Source organism: Falco biarmicus, chromosome 5, assembly GCF_023638135.1.
Source record: "Falco biarmicus isolate bFalBia1 chromosome 5, bFalBia1.pri, whole genome shotgun sequence".
In the NCBI taxonomy this organism is placed as follows: Eukaryota; Metazoa; Chordata; class Aves; order Falconiformes; family Falconidae; genus Falco; species Falco biarmicus.
In genome coordinates, this window is record NC_079292.1 from 56149630 (window position 1) to 56173104 (window position 23475).

At 50.4% G+C, this 23475-nt stretch overlaps 2 protein-coding genes across 6 annotated transcripts; both read left to right on the plus strand.

The window, feature by feature from the left end:
• Positions 1-12: 12 nt before the first annotated feature.
• On the plus strand, positions 13-8808 carry PHF5A (PHD finger protein 5A). 2 transcript variants are annotated; one of them, XM_056342178.1, is made up of 5 exons: positions 28-241; positions 1652-1675; positions 2685-2746; positions 3117-3283; positions 8098-8808. In XM_056342178.1, the coding sequence occupies exons 3-5, from the start codon at positions 2704-2706 to the stop codon at positions 8185-8187; spliced, it is 300 nt and encodes a 99-aa protein (XP_056198153.1). In that variant the 5' UTR covers positions 28-241; positions 1652-1675; positions 2685-2703; the 3' UTR covers positions 8188-8808. The 2 variants fall into 2 exon arrangements, with proteins under 2 accessions (XP_056198152.1, XP_056198153.1); XM_056342177.1 differs by lacking the exon at positions 2685-2746 and having other exon boundaries at positions 13-241.
• A 5555-nt stretch (positions 8809-14363) lies between these two features.
• Positions 14364-23392, plus strand: TOB2 (transducer of ERBB2, 2). Of its 4 annotated transcripts, XM_056342173.1 has the most exons (3): positions 14364-14740; positions 18447-18584; positions 18975-23392. In XM_056342173.1, the coding sequence occupies exon 3, from the start codon at positions 19061-19063 to the stop codon at positions 20081-20083; it is 1023 nt and encodes a 340-aa protein (XP_056198148.1). In that variant the 5' UTR covers positions 14364-14740; positions 18447-18584; positions 18975-19060; the 3' UTR covers positions 20084-23392. The 4 variants fall into 4 exon arrangements, with proteins under 4 accessions (XP_056198148.1, XP_056198147.1, XP_056198149.1 ...); XM_056342172.1 differs by lacking the exon at positions 18447-18584 and having other exon boundaries at positions 14366-14740; XM_056342174.1 differs by lacking the exons at positions 14364-14740; positions 18447-18584 and adding an exon at positions 15761-15778.
• The last annotated feature ends 83 nt before the right edge of the window (positions 23393-23475 follow it).

Below are 23475 nucleotides of genomic sequence, written 5' to 3' on the forward strand. Positions count from 1 at the left end.
TTATCGATGCAGTGGCTCCACGGAGAGGATTTTCTCGGCATCCTCCCCGCGATCGCGCCCCGGTATCCCCGCTCGAGGGCGGTGCTTTGGCAGGCGCTGTCCTCACCCCAGCCAGGACCGAGGGCGGTGAGGAGCCCGGGTCGGAGGTGAGCGCGCGGGCCGGCAGCGCCAGGCGGGTGTCGCCGCACCATGGCCAAGCACCACCCGGACCTCATCTTCTGCCGCAAGCAGGCGGGCGTGGGTGAGTCCCGGGGGGCTCCCCTCTCACCCTCTCTCCGCTGAGGGGTGAGGGGGAAGCGCGCGCGTGTGCCGTTAGTGGCCGTTAGGTGCGCGCGTGGCCGTTAGGCCTGGCAGGGGGGGGAGGGGCGTCCGCCTCTCTCCTCCTCCCTCCTCCCTCCTCTCTCCTCTCTCCTCCCTGTGTTATTTTACTTTTATTTTGATGTTCTGCCGTGTTTTGTGGGCTCTTCCCCTGCAGCGGGAGGGGGGGCTCTGTGAGGAAGGCCCCTGGCGCCAGCCCTGTCCCGGAGCTTCCCCCGGGCGTCCGTCCTGACGTGCCGGTGCTGCTGGGCCTCTCTCCGTACAGCCAGTGACTAACGCCGGCCTGTTTCTCGCGGGGGGGGGGGGGGTGTGCGGGGGAAAGCCAGATGGAGGTGGTGGCTCTACAGAGGAAAAATATAGTTTTGATGTATTTTACTGCTGTTACGTCGGCCATACCGGCGCAGCCAGCAGCATGAGCTGAAGGCTGTAGCCAGCACTGGGCATCTCTCTGGTGGCAAGATAAAATTATCTTCTAGGCTGTACCTGTATGCAGATAATGAGCTTTATTCTTACCAGTTGGGTCAGAATTTGCTCTGTTAAACCTTAAAGAAGTCTTATACAAGATTAGAAATTATCTCTTCCAGATTTTTTTCACTCCTTGGAAAAGCAAATTTAACATGCCGTTTTCTGAAAGAACTGTAAACACAAAATATTCACCTGCAGGATCCATAGGAAACTTTCTTTAGAATAGTTAATGCAGCTAACTGCATTGCAGTCTGTCTGTTGAAAATGCATTTCCAGTCTGACGAATCCCTTGATCCTCAAACTTCAACTGAAGCACTGTTTAGTCTTTGTGAATGTGGACATCTGGTCTTTAGAGCTTGATATTTATGGCATTTATCCAAGTTGCTAACATCATTGTTGTGAGTTTCCTAGACAAGTGACAAGATTTCTAAGATACATTTAACTACCTTTATGTTCTGAAGTGAAGAAGGTATTTGGGCTGCCTTAAATCAAATAAATACTTGAATTTAATTTTTTTCCTTATTAAAACCAGTGTAAAAGCTATGTCAAGACTTGTGTATAGGATTTCTTTCAGTCAGGTACATTTGCTGTATTTGAAATGGAGTAGTGTAGGTTCTCTTACAGGTGTCGTTGTGCATTGACAGTGCATCTAAACTTTGATCTTGGTAAATGTCTCCAGGAGGATATATATTGTTTATCATAAATATGTTTGTATTTATGCTCAAACTGTTTTGGTGGTTTACTTTTTTTTTTTTTAAAGATTGCTTACTGTAAAAGATCATTACTTGACATTCAGGCTTGTAGTTACTTATATTTTTCTCCTGCTTCTGCCTCAGATATCTAATTTTTTTTCTTTTTCTTCTTACAGCAATTGGAAGACTTTGTGAAAAATGTAAGTATAGGTTCTACATATAGCTGCTTGAGAACGTGGTGTTGTGGTTAGAGCATATAGTTTGGATTTGGGGATTGGATTCTATTTTTGTTTTAACCATGAACTTGATGTCAGACTTTGAGATGGGAACAATTACTTGTGTATTGCAAGTGTAAAGCAATTAATGCTTACAAAATTACATGTTCACATAGATTGTCACACAAATGCATGATGTCCCAGAGTACATGCTGCCAACATTTTCCATAGCTGAGGCTACTACAGTGACTTCTTGATTGGCTCCCTGTAATCTGTAACACAAAATGATCAGCCTGATCATTTCAAAGCAGGAAAAAAAGAATCTGACTTCTTCACGCCTTGAGAAAGGTTCCCTTTAGCATCTAGGAGAATAAGAAATGGGGGGGGCGCGGGGGGATGGGACAGGATGACATACACATCTAGAGTTAGAGCAGAAAAAAACCCACAGAATCAAATGCTAGTTACTCAACTGTGGAAAGGAAGAAAGAGTATGGTCTGTTATTAGACCCTTGTAGGGGAACAGAACGAATAAGATGACTAGTCCAGGACTCCAAAGTAGTATGAAAATAATCAGAGTGGGGAGACGCGCAGTCTGAGGCAACAAGATTGTTTTCAAGAGCACTCGGCAGTGAGACAGACTCTCTTTGGTAGTAGTTGAGGGCTGTCATGCTAGAGATTTAAGAGCAGGTTAGATGAGCTGTTTGTGGGAGTCCGGATTAGATGCCTGGGGAACTGGTAATAGGATATGAAGCCTTTCATCCCTAGGTCAGTGTTTTGGATAAGGTCCAGCACATCAGAGACTGTCAATGGCATCTGATGGCTGCTTGCCTGTATGATACGAGTACTTGAATTTCACTCAGTTCCTTGTGAGAAAGCAAGAGCAACTTTTGTGAAGTGGTTGTTTATGCCAGTTTTCCCTGGCTTTGGCCTTCTCACAGATGAAGGATTAAAAGAACCATGAGTATAATCTCTTATCTCATCTCTTTGAGGATAGTAACTCCAGACTTTTGTTGATGTGGCACTGTGGGAGAAGCTTACACTGCTGCTTCTGTGTAGGTAAGGACACTAGTCCTGTCAGTCCAGTGTTTTTTTCACAAGTGAAAAATGCGGGAAGAGTTCTAGAGTAAAAATAATGGTGTGATCTGAACAGGTGTTGGCTAATCACAGGATTGACTTTGGGTTTCTTCTCTGATTGTCAATGCATGAATAAATTAACCTCAGTTATTACAGGCTACTGGCCCTTGTTCCTGTCAAGTCTGTGTGCAAATACAAAGTTGCACCCTTGGTCTGCAAGATAAATTTCTGCAGTTCAATTGTATTGTCTTTGAGTGTAGAGGCAATTTCTTTGACTAGGTAACTTTTTCTTCTTCAATGTGGAGGTGGAGATAAGGATGTTCTGTAACCAAAGGCTCTGCTGTACTTTCAGGTGATGGCAAATGTGTGATCTGTGACTCCTACGTGCGGCCCTGCACTCTCGTGCGCATATGTGATGAGTGTAACTATGGCTCGTACCAAGGACGCTGTGTGATCTGCGGGGGTCCAGGAGTGTCTGATGCCTACTACTGCAAGGAGTGTACCATCCAGGAAAAAGATGTATGTTGTCATCCAGTCTCCTGTTGAATTGGTTATGTCTTTATTTAGTAGCCATGTTAACCTTTAAGGGGCTTGGAACTACTGAAGTTAGTGCTGGGACATGGGACACTTGGGTTCCACTACCAGCATTGGCACTGGGTTTCATTACCTCGTACCTTTCTTCATATGTTGTTAGTTCCCCATGTTTGCAAAGCGTACCGTAGCATTTTGAGGTATTGTAGCTCTCTTCATCCCCAAGGATCTTTGACTGCTGTGCACTGTACACTCACAGTTCAGGTCACAGAATCACCGAATGCTCAGGGTTGGAAGTGACCTGCTAAACCATGTTCACCTACAGCAGGTTGCACAGGGTCATGTTCAGGTGGGTTTTGAATGTCTCCAGAGAAGGAGACTCCATAACCTCTCCAGGTAGCCTGTTCCAGTGCTCTGTCACCCTCAGAATTCTTTCCCATACTCAGAAGGTGCTTCTTGTGCTTCCATTTGTGCCTGTTGCCCCTTGTCCTGTCGGCAGGCACTACTGAAAATCTTGACACTTGCCCTTAAGATATTTGTAGATGTTGGTAAGATCCCTTCTCAGTCTTTTCTTCTCCAGGCTAAACAGACCCAGTGCTCTCAGCTTTCCCTCAATACTCCAATCCTCTCATCATCTTTGTAGCCCTCTGATAGACCCTCTCCAGTAGTTCCCCATCTCTCTTGAACTGGGGAGCCCGGAGCTGGACATGGCACTCCACATGTGGCCTCACCAGGGCAGAGCAGAGCGGGAGGATCACCTCCCTCGACCTGCTGGCCACACTCCTAAAGCACCCAGGATCCCACTGGTCCTGGCCACATGGGCACACTGCTGGCTCATGGGCAACTTGCTGTTCACCAGAACCCCCAGGTCCTTGTCTGCAGAGTTGCCTTCCAACAGGTCCACCCCCAGCCTGTGCTGGTGCGTGGGGTTATTCCTCCCTCAGTGCAGGACCTTATGCTTGCTTTTACTGAATTTCATTAGTTTCTTCTCCACCCAACCCTCCAGCCTGTCCAGGTCTCCCTGAATGGCAGCGCAGCCTTCTGGTGAATCAGCCACTCCTCCCAGTTTTGTACAATCTGTAAACTTGCTGAGGGTACACTCAGTCCCTTCATCGAGGTCATTGATGAGTAAGTTGAACAAGACTGGACCCAGTACTGACCCCTGGGGAACACCGCTGGCTACAGGCCTCCAGCTACATTTTGTGCTATTGATCACAGCTCTGAGCTCTGCCATCCGGCCAGTTTTCAATCCACCTCACTGTACACCCATTTAACCCACGCTTTCTGAGCTGAGCTTATGTATGAGGATGTTATGGCAGACAGTGTCAGAAGCCTTACTGAGGTCAAGGTAGACAACATCTGCTGCTCTCCCCTTACCTACCCAGCCAGTCATTCCATCATGGAAGGCTGTCAGGTTGATCAGGTATGATTTTCTGTTGGCGAATTCATGTTGACTGTTCCTGATGACCTTTTCCTCCACATGCTTCGAGATGGCCTCCAGAATGAGCTGTTCCATTACCTTTCCAGGGACGGAGGTGAGGCTGACTGGCCTGTAGTTTCCTGGGTCATCCTCCTTGTGCTTTTTTAAGACTGGAGTGACACTGGCAGTCCTCAGGCTCCTCTCCAGTTCTGCATGACCTTTCAAAGGTGGTGGGGAGTGGCTTGGCAATAACATCTGCCAGCTTCCTCAGCGCTCGGGGGTGCACCCCATCGGGGCCCATGGATCTGTGGGTGTCCGGTTTGCTTAAGTGATCTCTAAAATGATCCTCTTCAACCAAGGGAAAGTCTTCCTTTCTCCAGACTTCCTCTCTTGCCTCCAGGGTCTGGGAAACCAGAGGGCCGGCCTTGGCAGTGAAGACTGAAGCAAAGAAGGCATTCAGTAACTATGCGTTCTCTGTGTCCTTCTGTCTCCAGGGCACCCACCTCACACCATTTCCTCCACACAGTTTGTCACTGCTTTGTTATCTTACTAGATCTCTAGCCTAGGTTTTATCAGGGTCAGAGATACTGAAGGCACTGCAAAGGCAGTGGTAGAGGCAGACTCCTCACTAGAAGTCCATTATCAGCCACTGACCGAGGGCTCATACAGTACTGTAAGGCCTATGGAATCACTACCTTTGATTTCCTTTGGATAACAACATAAGTTAGACCTTAGTGTCCAGTCTCTGCACTACTAATTGTGTTTCACAAGTTTAAAGCTTCTTGTATAACTTCAGTGGGATATGTTTGGGTTATTTTCTTCTTTTCTGGAATGGCCTATATTGTAGACATACCTTTTTCTGCTACACTTTTAATGATCCTTTATTTCTATAGTCAGTGCTATAATCTTTTTATAATCTACTTGTGCTGAAAAATAGCTACAGTGCAGTTGAAATGAGGCAGCTGTTCACCCCGTAAGGTATTTGTTAATATCCAATACAATGAGTGCAGGATGTGAAGAACTGCAAATGAATTGGTAGAAAAACCTTAGGCAAGAGCAAAAACATGATGCTTACAGTTGCAATATCCCCAGAATATGGGCCTGATAGCTGTTGGACTGTCTGTTAAAGGTTCTTTGGGTTTTGGTGCTTTGCACATGCCATTTCCAGCACACCCTAATGACAGTGGAGAACATGCTGAGGGGATAGTTCAGATTGATTTACAGGAACATGCTCATGTGGGTGAGTTGCTGGTTTAATTCTCTGCAATGCCTACGTTTTCTCTAGAGGCCTGCAGCTAAATTCAGGACAGGGGCAGGTCCTCGGTTGAATTTAGTCATTATATCTGACAGGACCATAATCTTTCTTAGTATCTAAAAATGGTTACAAATGCTGTGATGGTGATGCTGCCTCCTACTTCAGAAATGTGAGAAACAGTAGTTTCGTTCACTTGCCTTTGGAACCAAGACACTTGGCTTGAGTCATGAATAAAATAGGCTTGGTTGTATTTTACTAATTCATATTGATTCCAAACAGGTGTTTTTCATAATGTAAGCTCACCTGTAGCTTATCATGTCCAGGTCAGGTGTGAAATAGCCAGTGATCTGCAAGGGAGGATTGTAGAAAACAGAGCTGGAGGAGCAGGAGAATAAGAAATCAGAACTGAGGTATTTTGACAGCTGGGTGAAGGCTGTTGTGGATGAAGACTGTTGCTCTGTACCAACAAATGCAAATGTTAAGGATTATTGCAGATGTGAAGTTGCAGATGTGAAACAGCAGATTTGACATGATTGACATGCAGGATTGAAAAGTACTGGCACAGGCATATGGTGCCCGAAATGAGAAACGTTAAGTGTGCTGCCTGTCACAAAATTATGGTAGCTGGTGTTGATGTGAATAAGAAAAGCAGATAGACAGAGCTCTGTCGAACCTGAATGTTCAACACTCGAAGATTTCAGTCACAGCACTTCCATCATCCTCAAATAAAGACTGTAAAAGATAGTGAAGCAAGAAAGTAAATACTAAAATGGAGGGAGGAGGTGGAATGCTGTTGGGCATGAGGCAAAGGGCCTAGTTACTCTTCATTTGTTCTGATGGAAGGAGGAATGAGGTATTGTTTCACCTCACTTCGGTCTGTCGGTAAGGGCCAAAATCCCCCTTTGTGATCCAGGACAGCTGTGAGCTGCAAAAAGTAATCTTTTCTTGGGGACAGGAACATGTTCATGTGCTGCCTTCTTAGGAGGAGGTGGAAGAATGAACAGAGCCCTGCAATAATGCTGTCAAGATTGTCACAGGCTCCCTGGATTGTGGGAGGCAAGGCTTGGAAGAGTCCTACTGTTGAGATTCAAAATCAAATAAGGAGACAGTAGCTTGAGATGGGTTGTGGCAGGCATACAGGGGAAGGATAATTTCTTCCTCCCTCCTCCCCCCCCCCTGACTTCCCCGTTATTTCTACCATGCAGACCCTTCCCGCTGGGTTGCATCTCCCGCACAGGAGTGTGTATTGGTGGGGTAGCTTGGGTACAGTTTCTACAGCAGCTGATATCTGCCCAGAGGCTTTCTAAATCTAATGCACCAAGGCTTACGCAACAGCCGAGTACACGTGTTCCTCTGCCTGCTGGACCCCTCACAGCTGCTGTTGCCAGCCACAGCACTTTGCCCTCAAGAGTTATGCAGATGCTGAGCTCAGGTGGCCCACAGACAAATGTTCCCTGGTACATAAAGAGGTGCATCTCTGATTTGTCTTTGCAATTGCACCTCTGAGGTGGGTCTCCTCCGCTCCCCTTCTTGCCTTTCTTGTGGCTTTTTTGTCACCATCTACTGGAATTCAGGGACAAGAACTTAGCTGTGTAGCTGCTATGAATAGTGGTCCTCTCCCAAGATGACCATGCAGACTCTGCAGTAATCAATCCAGGGTGCAAGAAATCTTGAGATTCAGTTCTGCTGTCACAGCTGAGAAGGGTCCCTGAACACAAGAACGGCTTGGTAACATTTAAAGCAACAAGATTCTTTTTGGCTAAGGATGGGAAAGGTTATTCCTCTGGGCTCTATAAATCCTGCATATTGTAATTTGGAAAGAATCCAGTCTTGAGGCACTGAAGCATCTTTTCCGTTAAGCTGTTGATGTTGTATAAGCTGTTTTCCATCTTCACCCTGAGGAAAAGAATGTCCTTGAGCAACGTTGAAAAAATGTCCATCCTCTTCTCTGTTCCACTCTCTTGGATGTAGTAACCAGAATTGGAGGGCCGTTCATCTGTAGAGGTGTTCAAAATGTGTGTTGGGGACAGGGTGAGGAGCACGGGAACTGAGAACCTATAAGATCTATGTAAGTGATGATGTTCTGCTTGCCTATCTCCTAACTTACGTCCTCTTTTCTTCTTACAGAGAGATGGTTGCCCTAAGATCGTCAACCTGGGCAGTTCCAAGACAGATCTCTTCTATGAAAGGAAAAAGTACGGCTTCAAGAAGAGGTGATCCTATCTGTAGGTGGCTACACCTTCTGTTGGGTTGGCAAGAGGGTCTTGGAACATCTCTGGACTTTACTATTATGAAAAACCTGTTGGTAATTTTTTGTTAAAGCAGGAAAAATTCAGTAGTATACTTGGGTTGGAGAAGTAACAGACTGAGTGCAAACTGAAACCTGATCAGAACTATCAGAAAGAGCAAATGAGGGCTAGTTTCTCTTGCCTTTTCAGAAGCTCTGCTGGTAGCTGCCCCAGCTCCCTATAAAAATCCTGGTGGGCAAGTATTTAGTCATGAAGGAGACCAGCTCAGTAAAAAGTGAGTGCCATTTCTGGTGTGGGGAAACACCTTGCCTTGTTCTTACCAGGTCACCTCTCTCAATTGTTTGAAATTGCCCTATGCATCAGTATTGAAGAACAGAGCACCAATCCCATGTGTCTGCTCTGGCACCACCCTACCCCATCCAGTATATTTCCATGCTGCCCTGTTTTGTAAGGAACCCGCTCGTGGCTGGTGCCTTCCTAGGGAGAGCACAGCTGTTCCATGTTTTCTTTGACAGATTAATCCAAGGCCCTTTCTTGTAACCATTTCTGTAGGATGCATACCAATAAAGCTTCTTGGTTGTTTTTTTTTTTATTTTTTTGTATAACAAGCATTTCTCTCCGGTTCATTCTGTGCCTAGCCTCTGGAGTTTTCTGGGGATGGACAGGATTACCCCAGCTAGAACTGCACAGTGGGTTATCTGGTTTCTGACACTGTCTGCTTATGGCCACGTGACCTTGCTACAAGGAGCTTCAGGGAATGGCTATCGCTTTTGTTTGCCTGTGATCCCAGCCGCTGATCATTTTGTCCCATAGCATGAGGATCGCTGAGCTTGTAACCCTTATCCTAGCTAATACGGCTGTGGATGTTGTTTCACCATGCAAACATCCAATCCCTTTCTAAAACCTACTAAGCTATTTGACTCGCTGTCCTGTTCTTGTGAATAAGTTAAAGCCTTCCCTGCTGTAACTGGAAACCAACTATTGTGTTCTAGGCTATTAGCCATATGCATGCTGAAAACCAGAGGTTGCTTGTTTGTCAAATACCAGTACAGGCTAAAAGCGGTCTGTTGGCTCAGCAGAGATCTGGGAACTGGTGCCTTAGTGCAGAAGCAGAACTGAGTTTCCTACTAGTGTGTGTGCTCTGCAGATGGTTAAATTAGGGTCCTAGCTCAGCATGCCCTGTAGTCCTTAGTCTTCCACAGCCTAAGCAGAGTGTGCGCTACAGTAGCAGGATTCTCTTTGCACAGAGATGCGTGTGCAGAGCCTGTTCTATGCCTTTTCCAGGATTTCAGTTGTTCGCCTGAGGCTAGTACTGATTCCTTTACCTCTTTTCTGGCTTAAATACCTCTTTTACCTGCTCCAGCTATTTAGATATTTCAGATAAGAGGGAAAACAAGCAGGCAAGTTGTGATCTTCCTTCACTTAAAGTAATTTTTTCCTGCTGCAGCTGACTCTAGCTGTGACTGATCCTACAGTTCTCTCAGCTGCTCCTGCTTCTCCATCCCTCAGCTATTAATTCTGTCAGGTTTCTCTTCCAAGCTTTTTGCAGTCCTGAGAGTATCTGTATGTCTTCTTCCTTGCACCATGGTTTCCTTACACAGCTTCTGGTTAATTTTTAGTAACATGGATGCCATTTGCCAAGATGTTCAGAGCAAACTGGTTCTTTGGTTCCAGCAAACCCACTCTCTCAAAGCAGTTCTACCTGAATAAGCAGCTGCCTCTTGTTCCTGACTAGGAAGCCCATGTCAGAGCCATTATCAGCTGTGTTAAATTTGGTATTTCTTTAAAAGCAAGGCATGACATGCAGATTTTTTTGTACCTGGAACTTTATCACTTCAACCAGAATTTATCACTTGCTCTCCGTCAGGCCACCCGAATTATCATACTAGGAACGCAGAGGGTTTGTACATATTTTTTTCTTTCCCAGAAGTTTTTAAGATAATGAAAATTGCTTGGTGAAAGTAGAGGGAAATGAAGTTTAAATTATTTCTTTTGACTCGCAATTATTGCCACTGGTGCAGGGATCACTAGAAGATCTAATTTTAGAGCAGCCCTTGTTCCCGATCATTTAGCAGGATCAGCCAGGCAGGGGTTGCTATAGAGATACGAGTGTCCCCATCCCTTCCCCCACCCCAGAAACCGCTGAGCATACTTACTTGGCACTCCCGGTGCCCTCACTCTTGACTGCTGGGTATATCGGTCTGTATTCTGGCAGCAATGAGCATTAAGCTGCCATTTCTAGCTGTTCTGAGTCACTGGGCAGGTGGAGAGAGGGAGGGACAGGCTTTTTCCCCTTTGCCTTGTTTGCTTAGACAGCTGTGGGGAGAATGCCAAATGCTGCTGGTGCTCAGATCAGTTCAGCACCGCTGCCTTTCTGGTCCTTTCAGAGCGTGGATGGGACATTGCCTTGAAGCTGCTAATTCAGACGAGGGTAATGGATACAGTTAGGTAGCCCAAAAAACCTCAGCCTTGCATGTGTAGTAATGATTTCTGTTCACCAGCAAATGAAACCTAGGCATGGACCCTAGAAAAGTGCAGTATTTTTTACCTAAATGGATTTTAAAGTACTTGTCCAGTAGAAGATTTCCTGATAGTACTGGAGAGCAGAGCACATGCTAAAAGGGCAAGCTTCCCTGCAGGGGGGCAATGAGACAAGACATGTCCTGCTGCTGAGTGCCTGCCAAGCTCTGGAAGGGCTTCATCAGACCTTGGAGTCTTAAGCAGCTTGATTCAGGGGCTTCCTGGCTGCCAGCTGTGAAGCGCTTGCATGACAACTGCAAGGGAGGAAGGGAGGGACAGTGGCAGCTGTGTGGCCGCTGAACTCTGTGGTGCTGCCTGCAAATCCTAATTGCACTGAGCTAATCCCTGCCATTACTTTTCCAGGTAGGGTTATTGCTTTTTTCTTCTTTAATCACATGAATACATTTACTTAGGTAATAAGTAAAAAATTCCTTTATTTCAAATATTTATATAGGGGAGGGGAACATGGGACCTCTTGGCCTGTTAAGTAATCAGCTTTTTGTTGTTAGTACTAAAAAGGCATCACCGTGTTCTGAAATGTGGATGTTCCCTATGATGTGCCTCTTCAGAACAACTACCAGCCTCAGCTACAACCGAACTCAGGAAATAGCTCTGTAACAACCTCTCTGGTCCTTTGCATCACCTAGACCTTGTCTTGACAAAGTATTACCTGTCTTTTAAAAAAAAAACAAAAAAACAAAACAACCCCCAAAAAACCCCAAACAAACCAAAGGCAGGCAAAGGCCTGAAGTCTGCCTGTGAGGTTTCCTTGTGGGAGCCATGTAGAGAAAATCCTGCCTCTGAAACCTTATCTGCACAGGGGCTGTTATTTTCTCGTTACGGGGATCAGCTGGAGATGTTGTTTGCCCATTTCAATAGCAGGAAAGAATTTTTCATTTCCTTGAGGCTGTCATGTGATATGAATGTAAAGAGGATTCAGGGTATGGCAGTGTTAATTATGCCCGATTATAACCTGACTGCCCTTCCTTGGCATTAAATAACCTAGCAAAATGCGCTCTGTCCTGGCAGCTTGGCGATTCCTCCCCTCGCCGCGCACACGTGATTCGGTAGCTTTGCTTTGACGTAATAGCCAAATGGCTGAGAATGCATGAGTGGATACTGTGACAGAATTCCTCTGCCTGCATGTGTACTGGGGCAACGCGATAATTAAAGGAGCATGGTCAAGGTGCAAGTATTTTAAAGAGCCCTAATGTGTAACACCCTCTTAGTAACACCTTATTAAAGCAACAATAGAATTTTAGAAATGTAATTGCCATTTTTTTCTTAATGATGCTAAAAATAGCACAGTCATTTTAATTTACTGATCTCTGGCTGACAGTATGATTTTGTTTCCAGCAAAGCGAGGGAGTATTAGAAAAAAAATGTTCTTTTGTAACTAAATTCCTTTTAAACTAGGAGTGATGAAAATAAGGCTGCTCATAATAACTCTCATAAATCTTCCCCTTCTCTTCCTTCCCCTTCCCCTGCAGAAAAAAAAAAAACTTCAAAAGTTGTTGGGTTTTTTCTTTAATCAGTGGGAAAATGAGAAGGACAGCTGCTGTAGCACCATGGCTAGGAAGGAGAGTATTAACAGATTTCTTGGTGCATGCTGATGACTGGCTTCGAAAGAAGTCATCTTCAGCAGCAAGGGCAGTACCTGAGGTAAAGGGATACTGAGTGAGGAAGGACAAACCAAACCCAGAAGATGCCTGAGGGTTGTTGTGGAAGCAGGGCAAGAGAGGAACTTTGTAGTTTTGCACATTTTCTCAGGAATTCTTCATAACCAAGGCAAACAGGACATTTCACAGGCCAAGCAAACTACCTCTGCTGCAACAGGGACTGTGGTAGCGGCTTTGTTACTGAGACCGCTTCTCCCTCCCTGGTCTGCTTGTGTCAGCTCTGAAGAAGATGCCTGACACGTGGCTGGGAGAGCCTGGAAACGCATTCTTGGTGTCCTTTCTGTTTGGATCTTTACTTGGATCAAAAGCTGCCTTACGCCTGGATAGAGAGCCCTTTGAAAGTGGTGCCTGTCCAAGGCGATGGCCTTGGACTGTAAAATACACAGCATGTAGGTGCTGGCAGGTTTTTTTTTATCTTTGTTTTCCTTAGAACTAGTGTTAAGTCTGGTTAAACAGAGAGAGCGCAGAGCTGCGTGTGCTGGCAGCCAGCACCCTTTAAACATGGCAGTATTATACATGAGAAAAATACAGCCAGCACCGTAACGCTTCGCTGCACGTGGCTGCTTTAGGGGACTGTTTGTTATTGTGCCCGGTATTGCCTTCTACCCCAAAGCAAGTTCACTTGGGTTTGCTTCGTTGTTGAGTTTTACTTGCAGAAGAAAAAGCTGTGCGGTGCTAGGTGAGGGCTGCCAGCTTGCTAGCAGGCAGCAGAGGCTCAGCCCGTGGGGGAGCAGGTGCCCCCCCCATCCGCCGGTGCCTCAGGCCGGCGCCTAGGTGGCCCTGGGAGCGATCATCTCCATGGCTGGCCTATTCCCAGGGCAGCAGGCAACGCCGGTTTGCGTAGCCGCTCTCCCGACCCCGCCGAAGCCCCGGGACAAGCCGCGGCCGCCCTGGCGACTACAACTCCCGGCGCCGCCACGCCCGGCGCCGCCCCCCTGCGCACACCCCTTCGGCTCACTGGCTGAGGCAGCGCACCAATCCGCAGCCGCCGCCGGGTCCGGCCAGCCAATGAGAAAGCTGTTGCTAACACGCCGCTGTTATTTTTAGCACGGCTGTCGCTCGCACACCTTGCAGGTCCCTCCTCTCCGCCGCGGCCGGGCCGGCCCTCTGCTGAAGGCGGAGGCGCACGGACGTGCGGCGACAAAGTAGTCCCCGAGTTGTGCTCTGCGGGGAGGGGAGAGCGGTGCTGGCGGGGCAGAGGCGATGTCCTTGCAACGGGGTGCTGGGCACGGGGCAGTAGGGGTGGTTTGTGCTTGCTCCTGCCCTCCCTGTGGTGACACTGGTAAGCCTTGCCCCGTTGTCCCCGGAGGCGATGGGCCCGCCCCCCACCCTGTCGCAGGCCCGGGAATCCCGAGAGGTTTGCAGTGTGGGAAGGAGCCGGGGTTGCCAGTTCTCCTCGCACCCTTCTGGGTGAAAGCTGTCCTGCCCGTGCCGTTAGCAGGGCTCGGGGCTTCCAGTGCAGGAGTTCTCGGAAGACATCGCCTGCCTGTTCCCCCTCGCTGTCCGCATCACCCGGGGTCCCTGTCATCCCCCAGGGCCGGTACTGTCACGGAGCCGGGGCATGAACGGCACCAGGCCCTCTGGCCTTCTGTGGTGACTGCTGCCGAGTACACGTCGAGGGAAAAAATGCCGGCCGCTTCCTGCCCTCTCCGCTCCCGTTCAATCACCTCGCTGTGAGCCCCTCCCCGCCTCAGGCTAAGCCGCTTGGGGAAATCCTCAGGTCAAGCTTCATCCCCGCTAAACCCCCTGTCCCTTCCTTCCCCTGGCGCCCAGGGTTGGGGCAGCCCTCGGTGCCACGCGGCTGGCAGCGCCCCCCGCTGCGGCTGCTGCACCGGCAGCGGGGAGACAGAAAGGGAATTAAACCGCCCCTCGTCCCCGGGGCGCTGCGGGCGGCGAGGCCGAGCGGGCGGCGAGGGGCGGAAAGTAGTTCCGGCCCGCCTTCCGCGACCGCATCACGCTGGGCGGGAGCGTGGATCCCTGCGCGGGGTTGCTAAGGGTGAAAGTTTGCCGTGAGTTGGCTCACTTGGGGCCAGGGCGCGGGTGGCTGCGGGGTGGGGGGTCGAGGGGAGGTGGCGGCGACGACAACGACGGCGACGATACAGGCACCGGTACCCGTACCCCCACCTCTGGGCGTTCCGCACCGCCTTCGGCCCGCTCTGCAGCCCCCGGGCCCGCCCCGCGGAGGAACCGCACCGCCGGGGATAAGACGAGGGAGGGGACGGGACGGGGCAGAGACCTGCACGCACTGTCCGGGCAACTGCCGGCAGCGCCCACGGCCCCCAACAGCCGCCACCAGCTGCCGGCCCTGGAGCCGAGGACGAAGTAAGTGGGGGCGGGAGTGCTTCCCTTCCCTTCCCTTCCCTTCCCTTCCCCCCCTCCCCCCCCCCCACTTCATCCTTGGGCCGAGTGTTCCCAGCCCACATCCCCTTTGTGGGCTCGGCCTGAGCGGGCTCATTGCCCTCCTCCCCGCCCGGGAGTAATTTGTCCGTCTGTGGAGCGACTGTGCAGCTGCGGGCCCCGGGTGGGGGATCAATGGGGCTTCGGGGTGGTGGGTGTGTGCGAAAGTCATTAGGTCGGTGACGCTTTGCAGTGCCCCAGTTCACCATTTTGTTTGGGCCCCCTCTAGCCGTATGGGCGGGTGGGGTGCGGCTCAGTCCCAGCAGCCCCGAAAAGGGCAGGCTGGGCCCGGGGGCGGCGGCGGGCAGCCAGGGCTGCCGGGGGGGGGCTGGTGTCACCGGGGTGTCTCCCTTCCCGCACGGCGGATCCAGCTCCTGCGGCTCCGGGGCGGGGGGGGGGGGGGGGGGGAGAAGCCCGGCGACAACAAAGGCGCTGCTGGGGCCGGGCTGGGCTGTACCCCACACGCCCCCACCCCCCTCCCCGATCCTGCAGGCCTCGGGGTCTGCCGCCGTGCCCCGCCGGTGTGCGGGGCCGGGAGCTCGCCTTTGGCGGGGAGACCCACCCCCCCTCCCGCCGAAGGGCTCTATTGGGGACCTTGTTTGCGACCCCGCGTGCCCCACCGGCGGGACGGGGACAGGCAGCGGGGGAGGGGACGGACGGACACGGAGCTTGTGGCCTCCTAGGCTCCGTCCTACGGCCGTGGGGCGGGGGGCGGCCGCTGTGGGGTGGGGACGCGCCTGCCCGTCCCTGCCGGGAGGGGGGGGAAGGGAAGGGAAGCGGGGGGCGGCTGCCCGGCGGGCCCGAGCGCCGGGCGGTGGGGCGTGTTCCCGTCGTGGGCAGCGCCAGGGCGGGCGGGCCGCCAGGGCGCATGTGCTGTGGAAAATTTTGCGCCCTGCCCCGGCGGGGAGAGCGGCGGGCCGGGCCGGCCGCGGGGCGCCGCGGGAGGCGTAGTCCTGGGGCGAAGTAGGTCGCGGGGCGTGAGGGGGGGCGAGGACTGCAGCTCCCAGGGTGCCCCGCGGCGGGGAGGGGGCGGGCACGGGGGGTCACCGGGAATGGCCGCTCTCCCGGGGCCGGCCGGCCGGGTCACCGGGAATGGCCGCTCTCCTGGGGAAGGGGGCGGCCGGCCGCCCGCCTCGGGTCGGGGCAGCCCCTCCGCCGCCCGTGGAGGGGGGGCGGGAAAGGACCTCCGTTCCGGACCGGCAGGGCCTGCTGTGGGGCCACGGGTCGCCTGGCAGACGGGGAACGCCGCTGGTGAGGGTGAGGCGGGGCCCAGGCCTCCGCCAGGAGCTGGGAGGGATATTCACAAGGTCACCTGCCGTGTTTGCCTGGCGAGGAGAAGAGGGCATCGTTCCCGTGTTTGGTCTCCTCTGATGCAAGCGGCTGTTCGGTCGCTCTCCTTCGGCACATCGCTGTGCTGATAGCCGGGGGGTCTGGGGGGCTCCTGCCTTCCCTCCGCAGAGCAGAGGAGCAGCCCTTTGTTCCCTGCCAGCACCTCGATGTGCTGCCCGTGGTACGAGTAAGCCTTTACTTGGAAATGCTGGCAACGTGGGCAAGCCTCTCTTTATGGAATGCTTGCCGAATGCTTTTTACAACTGATATTTAGTTGTTTTTTGTCTTGGTGCCGTGATGCTCCAGTTGTTTTATTACTATTATCACATCTTGGTGCAGTAGAAGGAGATTGAGAGGGTCTTACTGGAGCACGTCTTACCATGTCAACAACCTGAGGAGTCAGTGGTATCTCTGACTCTTTGTGCCTTCTGCAAGTATCGGCTGTGTGCAGCTACCTTGGCATCTGTTGGTATTATTAAGCAAATCAACTCGCCTCTTTTATAATCAAAGTACAGAGTATTTCCCTTTTAGGAAGGGGGAAGTACTTCTTAAATAAAAGAAAAAAACAATGAGGCAACGGTTTGTAATTGTATCTCCTCACTGTTTTCTGCAGGTTGGTGAGGATATGGGCTGCTCAAAGTGTGTTGAGGTGTTTGTGTTGCAAATAAGGTGGTAACAAATTCTGGCCTTTGCTTCTTTCCCAGTCTACAATTTCTAATTTTTTAATAGATTTCGGATCTGGGTTAGAATTTATCACATGAGATGAAAAGATTTACAAACTGGCTGTTTGTTCTCTTCCCGCTTAACTTGCTGAGATCCAGACCGTCCTCTTGGATGCCTCAAAGCCAAAGGAGTGAGAGGGCTCCATGTAATCTGCCCCTTGAGGTGGTATGGGCCATCTAAGTTGTTAACACTTAGGTGTGCTCTTTCAGGGGTTTGCTTCATGCCGTTTTCTCTCGAAAATGCTCCGTCTCCATGCTGAGACTCCTGCCTTCTGAAAATGGCTTCTCCTTGCTGTTCTCTGAAAAACTCTGGTTGCTTATTTCTCATCTGTTCTTATTTGAGCTTAGTCAGGTCTCTGTGACCTAACAAAGTTGTTAACACTACAGTAATTCCTTAAAGCAGGTTTTAAAGGCAAGACTTCTTTCTCTCTTTTCCATCCCCTCCTTCCTGTGCTTTTTCTTGTTGCCGAGTCAAACCCGGAGGGAATTCCTTCCAGAACCAACGTCCTTGTTGGCAGACTTGAGGTGTGGGATCTGTTTCTGGTTACCGTAATTCTAAAGCCAAGCCTCTTTGAACTCAGACTAGTACAAGAAAAACATAGTATCTGCCCCTGCTTTTTTGTAATGAAGCCTCAAAATATTTGAGGGTGTCTTTTAAATAAAATTCATTTAATCCTTCTTGTCCGCTAAACTAGACCAAGCAAAGAAGTCTGGTCAGTTTTTTCTTCCTCCTGACCTAGGCCAGAGTGGATGCCTGGTTGTGCTGCTGGGATTCCTGGTTTTCCAGGGGAATGCTGACACAGTATGTTTGTACTCCATCCCCACCCCCAAAAAATTGGCACACGCTGTAAACATTGGCTTGAGTGCTGCGTGAGAGCATCCCTGAAGCCCATTTTAGGAGGACAGTTGAACACGGTGTGTCTGTTTGAGCAAGGTGAGGGCAGCTGAAGACAGAGCAGCCTGTTGACTAAGCTGCCAATTAAAAACTGGATATTCTGCTTCCCTCTGGAGAGGCGTGGAGGCTACTGGAAGTGCGCTTCCTCTTAAAATATCTGTGGGATTCATTTTCTTTGGATGGGTGACAGAGCTTGGTGCTGACCTACCTGAGGGGTTTTTTTGTACCCAGACGAACATTGCAAATCTGTGTATAATTGGGAGAGCTGAGTGTTGTGGTTTTGCATTGTGCTTTTGTGGGCTCTTTCCACTTCAGAGACTTCCTTGGGAGAGAGGGAGGATTACTTCAGTTTTTGGCAAGCAATTTCAGCTTTTTATTAAGTAGGTACCTGATCCTGGCAGAGCTCATCTTCCCTCTGTGCAGGGATAAGCGATGTGAACTGTATTGGACAGGCTGTTGGCGTGCCTGTGCTTTGTGACCCTTTGCACATTTCCTGTCCCTCTCTTCCCCCCTCAGCTGAATTAAACTGGGATTTTAGGCCTGCAGCTAGGCAGAGTCTCAACTGGGTACACTTATTAAGAAGATATGAGCCTGCAAGTCAAGGGGATAGTAAACATGGGCTGGCAGCTGGTGCCTGAGCACCCTCCCTTGCTCCTTCTTGTCCCTTATGCACTTGTGCCAGCAGGACGCAGCACCTGGCACAACCACCTGGCCTCCCAGACGAGAGGCTGGCCCTGCAATCCTGAGCCTGAGTGGATCTCTGCACAAGTTGCTGAGCGAGTCACAAGGCTGGTGCACTTACGTTCCGGAGAGGCCTGTGCAGGTGAGCTGTGCTGGAAGCAGCTGAGTGCCAGGGCATAGAGAGGTGTGTTAGATGTGCTGAAGTAGCTCTGCCAGAGCAGACAGTTAGCCTGCTGGGTTTCAGTAGTGGTACTTGGCAGCAAGGTTAGTATAACGTACGTATCTGTGTGCGGGTAGTAGCTACATCCTTGTTTCTCCAGTAGAGGAGCAGGTAGACTCCCTTCCCACCAGCATCTCTCTGTTTTGAGGGCCAGTAGATTTGGGGTGACTTTCCTAGAGAGCGTTGCTGCTTGTTAAGTGTTAAGACTGCTCATTCTGCTTTTGTTAATGAAAAGGCATGGCTGTTTATGCCAACAGGTGGAGAGCTGTTGTGTTCTCTTGTTTTCATCCATCCTTTTCTCTCTTTCCCTAGGTTTATTTGGAGCCAAATCTTGTCTATGCGTGTGTCATTTTGTCTCTTTTAATACGCTGCCCTGACTTGCTTGCTGCGAAGGGAGTATGCATCTGGAGATCAAAGTTGCTCTTAACTTCATCATCTCATACCTGTACAACAAGCTTCCTCGGAGGCGGGCAGACCTGTTTGGTGAGGAGCTAGAGCGCCTGCTGAAGAAGAAATATGAGGGTCACTGGTACCCAGAGAAGCCTCTGAAGGGATCTGGCTATCGCTGTGTTCATATAGGGGAGACGGTGGATCCGGTGGTGGAGCTGGCAGCCAAGCGGAGTGGCCTGGCTGTGGATGATGTGCGTGCCAATGTGCCGGAAGAGCTGAGTGTCTGGATCGATCCTTTTGAGGTTTCCTACCAGATCGGTGAGAAGGGTTCTGTTAAGGTCCTTTACCTGGATGACAGCGAGGGCTGCAGCGCTGCAGAGCTGGACAAAGAAATCAAGAGCAGCTTCAACCCTGATGCCCAGGTATTTGTCCCCATCGGCAGCCAGGACAACTCGCTGTCCAACTCTCCGTCCCCCTCCTTCGGCCAGTCACCAAGCCCCACCTTCATCCCTCGCTCTGCCCAGCCCATCACTTTCACCACTGCCACCTTTGCTGCCACAAAGTTCGGCTCTACCAAGATGAAGAAGGGTGGGGGAGCTGGAGGAGGGGGCAGCGGAGCAGGGGCTGGGCAGCAGCCAAGGATGGTCAGGTCTCCCACCACCAACCTGCTGAAGCACAAGGGCCTCTCCCTGTCTATGCACTCTCTGAACTTCATCGGGAGCGCTGGGAGCCAAGCCCCACAGTCACAGCTCTCCCCCAACGCCAAGGAGTTTGTTTACAACGGCGGGTCACCGGGAGCCAGCAGTCTCTTCTTCGATGGTGGTGCCAGTGAGAGCCAGGCCAGCAGCATGCCACCGGCATCGCAGTTCAACACCGGCACGGGTGGTACCTTTGATATGGCTCAGGTCTTCGGTGGCAGCACCAGCAGCCTCTTTTTGGAGAAGTCTCCCTTTGTGGAAGGACTCAGCTACAACCTGAATGCCATGCAGTATCCCAGCCAGTCGTTCCAGCCTGTCGTCCTGGCCAACTGAACACAAGGAAGGAGAGTATTTGGGAGCGGGGAGGGGGAGGGGGGGAAAACAAGAACAAAACGAAAAAGAGGGAGAGAAGAAAAATAGAAATATACAGAAAATATTCAAATCCTATAAATATAGCTTCTTGGGAAAAGAGAGAGCCCAGTGTTGTTGCGCTGTGCTGGCAACGCTCCTGAAGCACTGACTTGTTTTTTAACTCAGTCCCTGTGCTTTTTTCCTACTCACTTTTTTACTGCTTAAATGAGTCTTGGGATTTTTTTGGTTTGTGTTCCCCCTTCCCCCAGTCCAGGACTGGTGCAACCAGTAAGTCACAATGCTCTTGATTCCCTGCACCCACCAACCCCAGCGCTGGACACAGGGCCCTTCTACCTGGGTGTAGGGGTGTCTTCCTACCACCTCGCTGGAGGAGGGACAGGGAAAGGATGAGTCAGTGTTAGTGGAGATACACGCTTTTGTTGCGTGCTAGCCAGAAATGGGTGGGTGAACTTGCTTTTTCTGTTACGGCTCTGCGTGTAGACGGAGAGCATCTACTGTGCCCACGGGTGTAGGCCGTTGTGCTGTTGTAGCTCCAGCCTGGGCTGGCGTCAGCCGTTCTGTCTGTGTGCTGAAAAGCACTAACTCTTCTCCTTGACCACCTCCCAGCACGTAGCAGGGAGGGCAGAGCGTTACCGTGAAATGGCTTCTTCTTGCTCCCTTCTTCATCTACACTTCCAGCCGTGGCTGTAGGAGGATGGCGCTTTGAGTGGGTATTGTCCCCTTCCGCATGTGATTGAGGGGGCCTTTCTCTGTCCTCTTGGGGCTGGCCAGTCACTGGGTGACAGCCTGTGCTGTGCAAACATCGCCTGCCTGTCCCTGCAGCTGGGGAGGTGGTGCTAAGCCAGGTGACCCCACTTGGATCCTGCCCCACTTCCCAGATGTTCTCCCCAGGAGCAGGCACCAGCATCCACCTGGGGTGGCGTCTGAGGTCTGAGTTCTCATTTCCTGATGTGAATTCATCATCTTGTCTCTGAGCAGGAATTCCTTCCTTTTTAGTTAGTGAGGCAGCACCACTTTTGAGGAAGAGAACAGGCTATGTTGTTGAAGCCACTCTTGAGTGGTGGCACAATGGTTTGTGCTTTCAGCCCTGGTATACACCTAAATCCCTTCCCCAGCCCTTCTGGAGGAGTGGGAGGAGGTGGCCGTTCTGGAAGGGAAGCACCTAGTGTAAGCTCATCGTTCCAGCTAGATCATGTCAGTGCAGGTGGTGGCAGGCTTAGACCAGAGCAGGGACAGGCGCTCCGAAGGCAAGCGGCTGTCCCAGCGTGTGCCTCCCCACTGCAGGGCTGGGATCCAGGAATGTCCCTGTAGCTTTCCCCAGGACAACGTGCTGCAAGACGTCAGGTGTTTGCAGCTGTTCAGCTGGGTTGCTTCTGTGTCAGGGACCCCAAAGCTCACCTTCGTAGGAAGCCTAAGGAGGGCTACTTCTTGCCTAGGCAAGGTGGAGACCCTCTAGGTGGGAAGGAGGTTTCCTTGGAAGCTGTGGTGGGAACATGGAAGTGTGCAAAGAGGATAGAGATGGAGATGATGAGACTCCAGTCTTTGAAGTTCTCAGTTTAAAAGATAAATAAGCTCACTTGCTGCCTCCCAGACTTGAGGTTTGGTATTCTTTGGATGTCTTTGGAGCACCCTCTGAAACCCGCTTCTGTATGTGTTGAACCAATGTGCTCTACCAAGACATCCCTGTTTCAGTGGAGATGGGCTTGAACTTGAACTTTTCCTGTTCCTTTCCCTCAACCTGAAATGAAGGCACTTCAGCCTTCTTGTAATTGTGTTGCCAATGAGCCTTTGCAGACGTAACGGGCTGTCCCGGGGAGGCTGCCACTGCCCGGAGCTCTTCTAGGAGAGCCTCCAGCACACCCTTCCCCTTGCTGGGTGACCGGGGAGGACACAGTCCTGACCTCATGCCCAGTGCGGGTTCCCGAGCAGGTTGCTTGCCGTTGAGCTGTGACCAGTGCAGGTGGGCCAGGAGAGTGGAGCCCAGCTAGCTTCCACCAAACCGGCGCCTGCGGCCTCAGCCCTCAGGTTTCCAGGCTAGGATGAGTTGCTGAGGAATGGCCAAGCTGTTGGATTTCCCTTGTTTCTTTTTGGGGTTTTTTTCTTTTTAAACCCCTACTTACGGACTTTACTACTGCCACCCCATCCTTCTCCCCAGGAGTGTGCTGCTGAATGCCAGCCCACTTGCCACACTGGATTGAGGGGTGCTCAGCCCCTGATGGTGGGACCCAGTCCAGTTGCCCCCCGCTGTCCCTGCATCTGGTGAAGCCATCTGTGAGCCACCGCCATGGGACAGCATGCTCTCCTCGGACACGGGGAGGGAGGGGAGAGGTGGGAATGCCCCCCAGCCACCCCGCTTATCTGTGTGAAGCTTTGATGCCGCTTTGCCCTGCCACACGTATTATACCTGCTTTAAAAACAGTGGTGTGAGTGGAAGGAGGAAAAGAGGAGGGACCAACCTCTTTGTAACTTAAAAGGAAAAAAGCGTGCTTCAGAAATGTTCCTCCAGCATCAGGCAGCAATGGAAACTAATGGCCTTTTCAGGTCTTTTCTAGTCTTGGATGTAGGCGTTCAGCTTCAATTTTATTTTTTAAAAACCTGCACTAATTTACCTGGTTTCTTAGGAAGAGAAGAGAGAAATTTTTTTTTAACTTTTATTTTTTATGGGTTTGTGTTCTTTTTGTTGATGTCTGTTTGTATTTGAATAATTTGCTACATTTGTAAAATGTAAGAGGTATATATAATATATGTATATTTCTAACGTAAAAAAACTGTAATTTTTTTCTTTTCAAGATTTTTTCTTAAAAAGAGGAGAGAAAAATATTTTTTCAGGAAAAAAACTTAAAAAAAAAAGAAGTGGTGAAGATTCCTTTCTCCCCCCTCAGCCTCCCTCCTTTCCCTCCTGCCCCTCTCCAAGGAGTGAATTGACAGTTGCCTTGTGGGAGAGAGGGAGTGAAAGAGGACAGAAATCTGGATGTATCTGAGCGGAGGGTTTCTGTGTGTGCTCTGCTTGGGTTCCTGAGAAGGGGGCTACTGAGAGGGGGAACCAGGGGGTTGCTGTCTTTCTTTTTTTTTTCTTTTTTTTTTTCTTTAGCGAAGGAGGAATACAATCAAGAGTTTTGTATTCAGAATGTTGTGCAATATTTTGGAACAGGACATTGGTGTGTCTACAGATTTAGTTAAAAACAAAAAAAAAACAAAGGTTGATCAAATCTGTACAGTTTCTATTGTTCCAGATTTTTTTAAGTTTGTATTAAAAGCATGATATAATAACCAGTTGTCATGTGGTGTGTGCTCGGTGGGGAGAGAGCACCTCTGCCATGCCTGTTCCTGGGCAAAGGGGGACACAGCAGCCC

Bases quoted from the DNA above. Each gene is read 5' to 3' on its own strand.
- PHF5A (XM_056342177.1), top strand. From the start codon at position 190: ATGGCCAAGCACCACCCGGACCTCATCTTCTGCCGCAAGCAGGCGGGC. The intron at 242-1,651 runs GTGAGTCCCGGG...TTCTTCTTACAG, and splicing joins CCGCAAGCAGGCGGGCGTGG to CAATTGGAAGACTTTGTGAA. The intron at 3,284-8,097 runs GTATGTTGTCAT...TTCTTCTTACAG, and splicing joins GTACCATCCAGGAAAAAGAT to AGAGATGGTTGCCCTAAGAT.
- TOB2 (XM_056342173.1), top strand. From the start codon at position 19,061: ATGCATCTGGAGATCAAAGTTGCTCTTAACTTCATCATCTCATACCTG.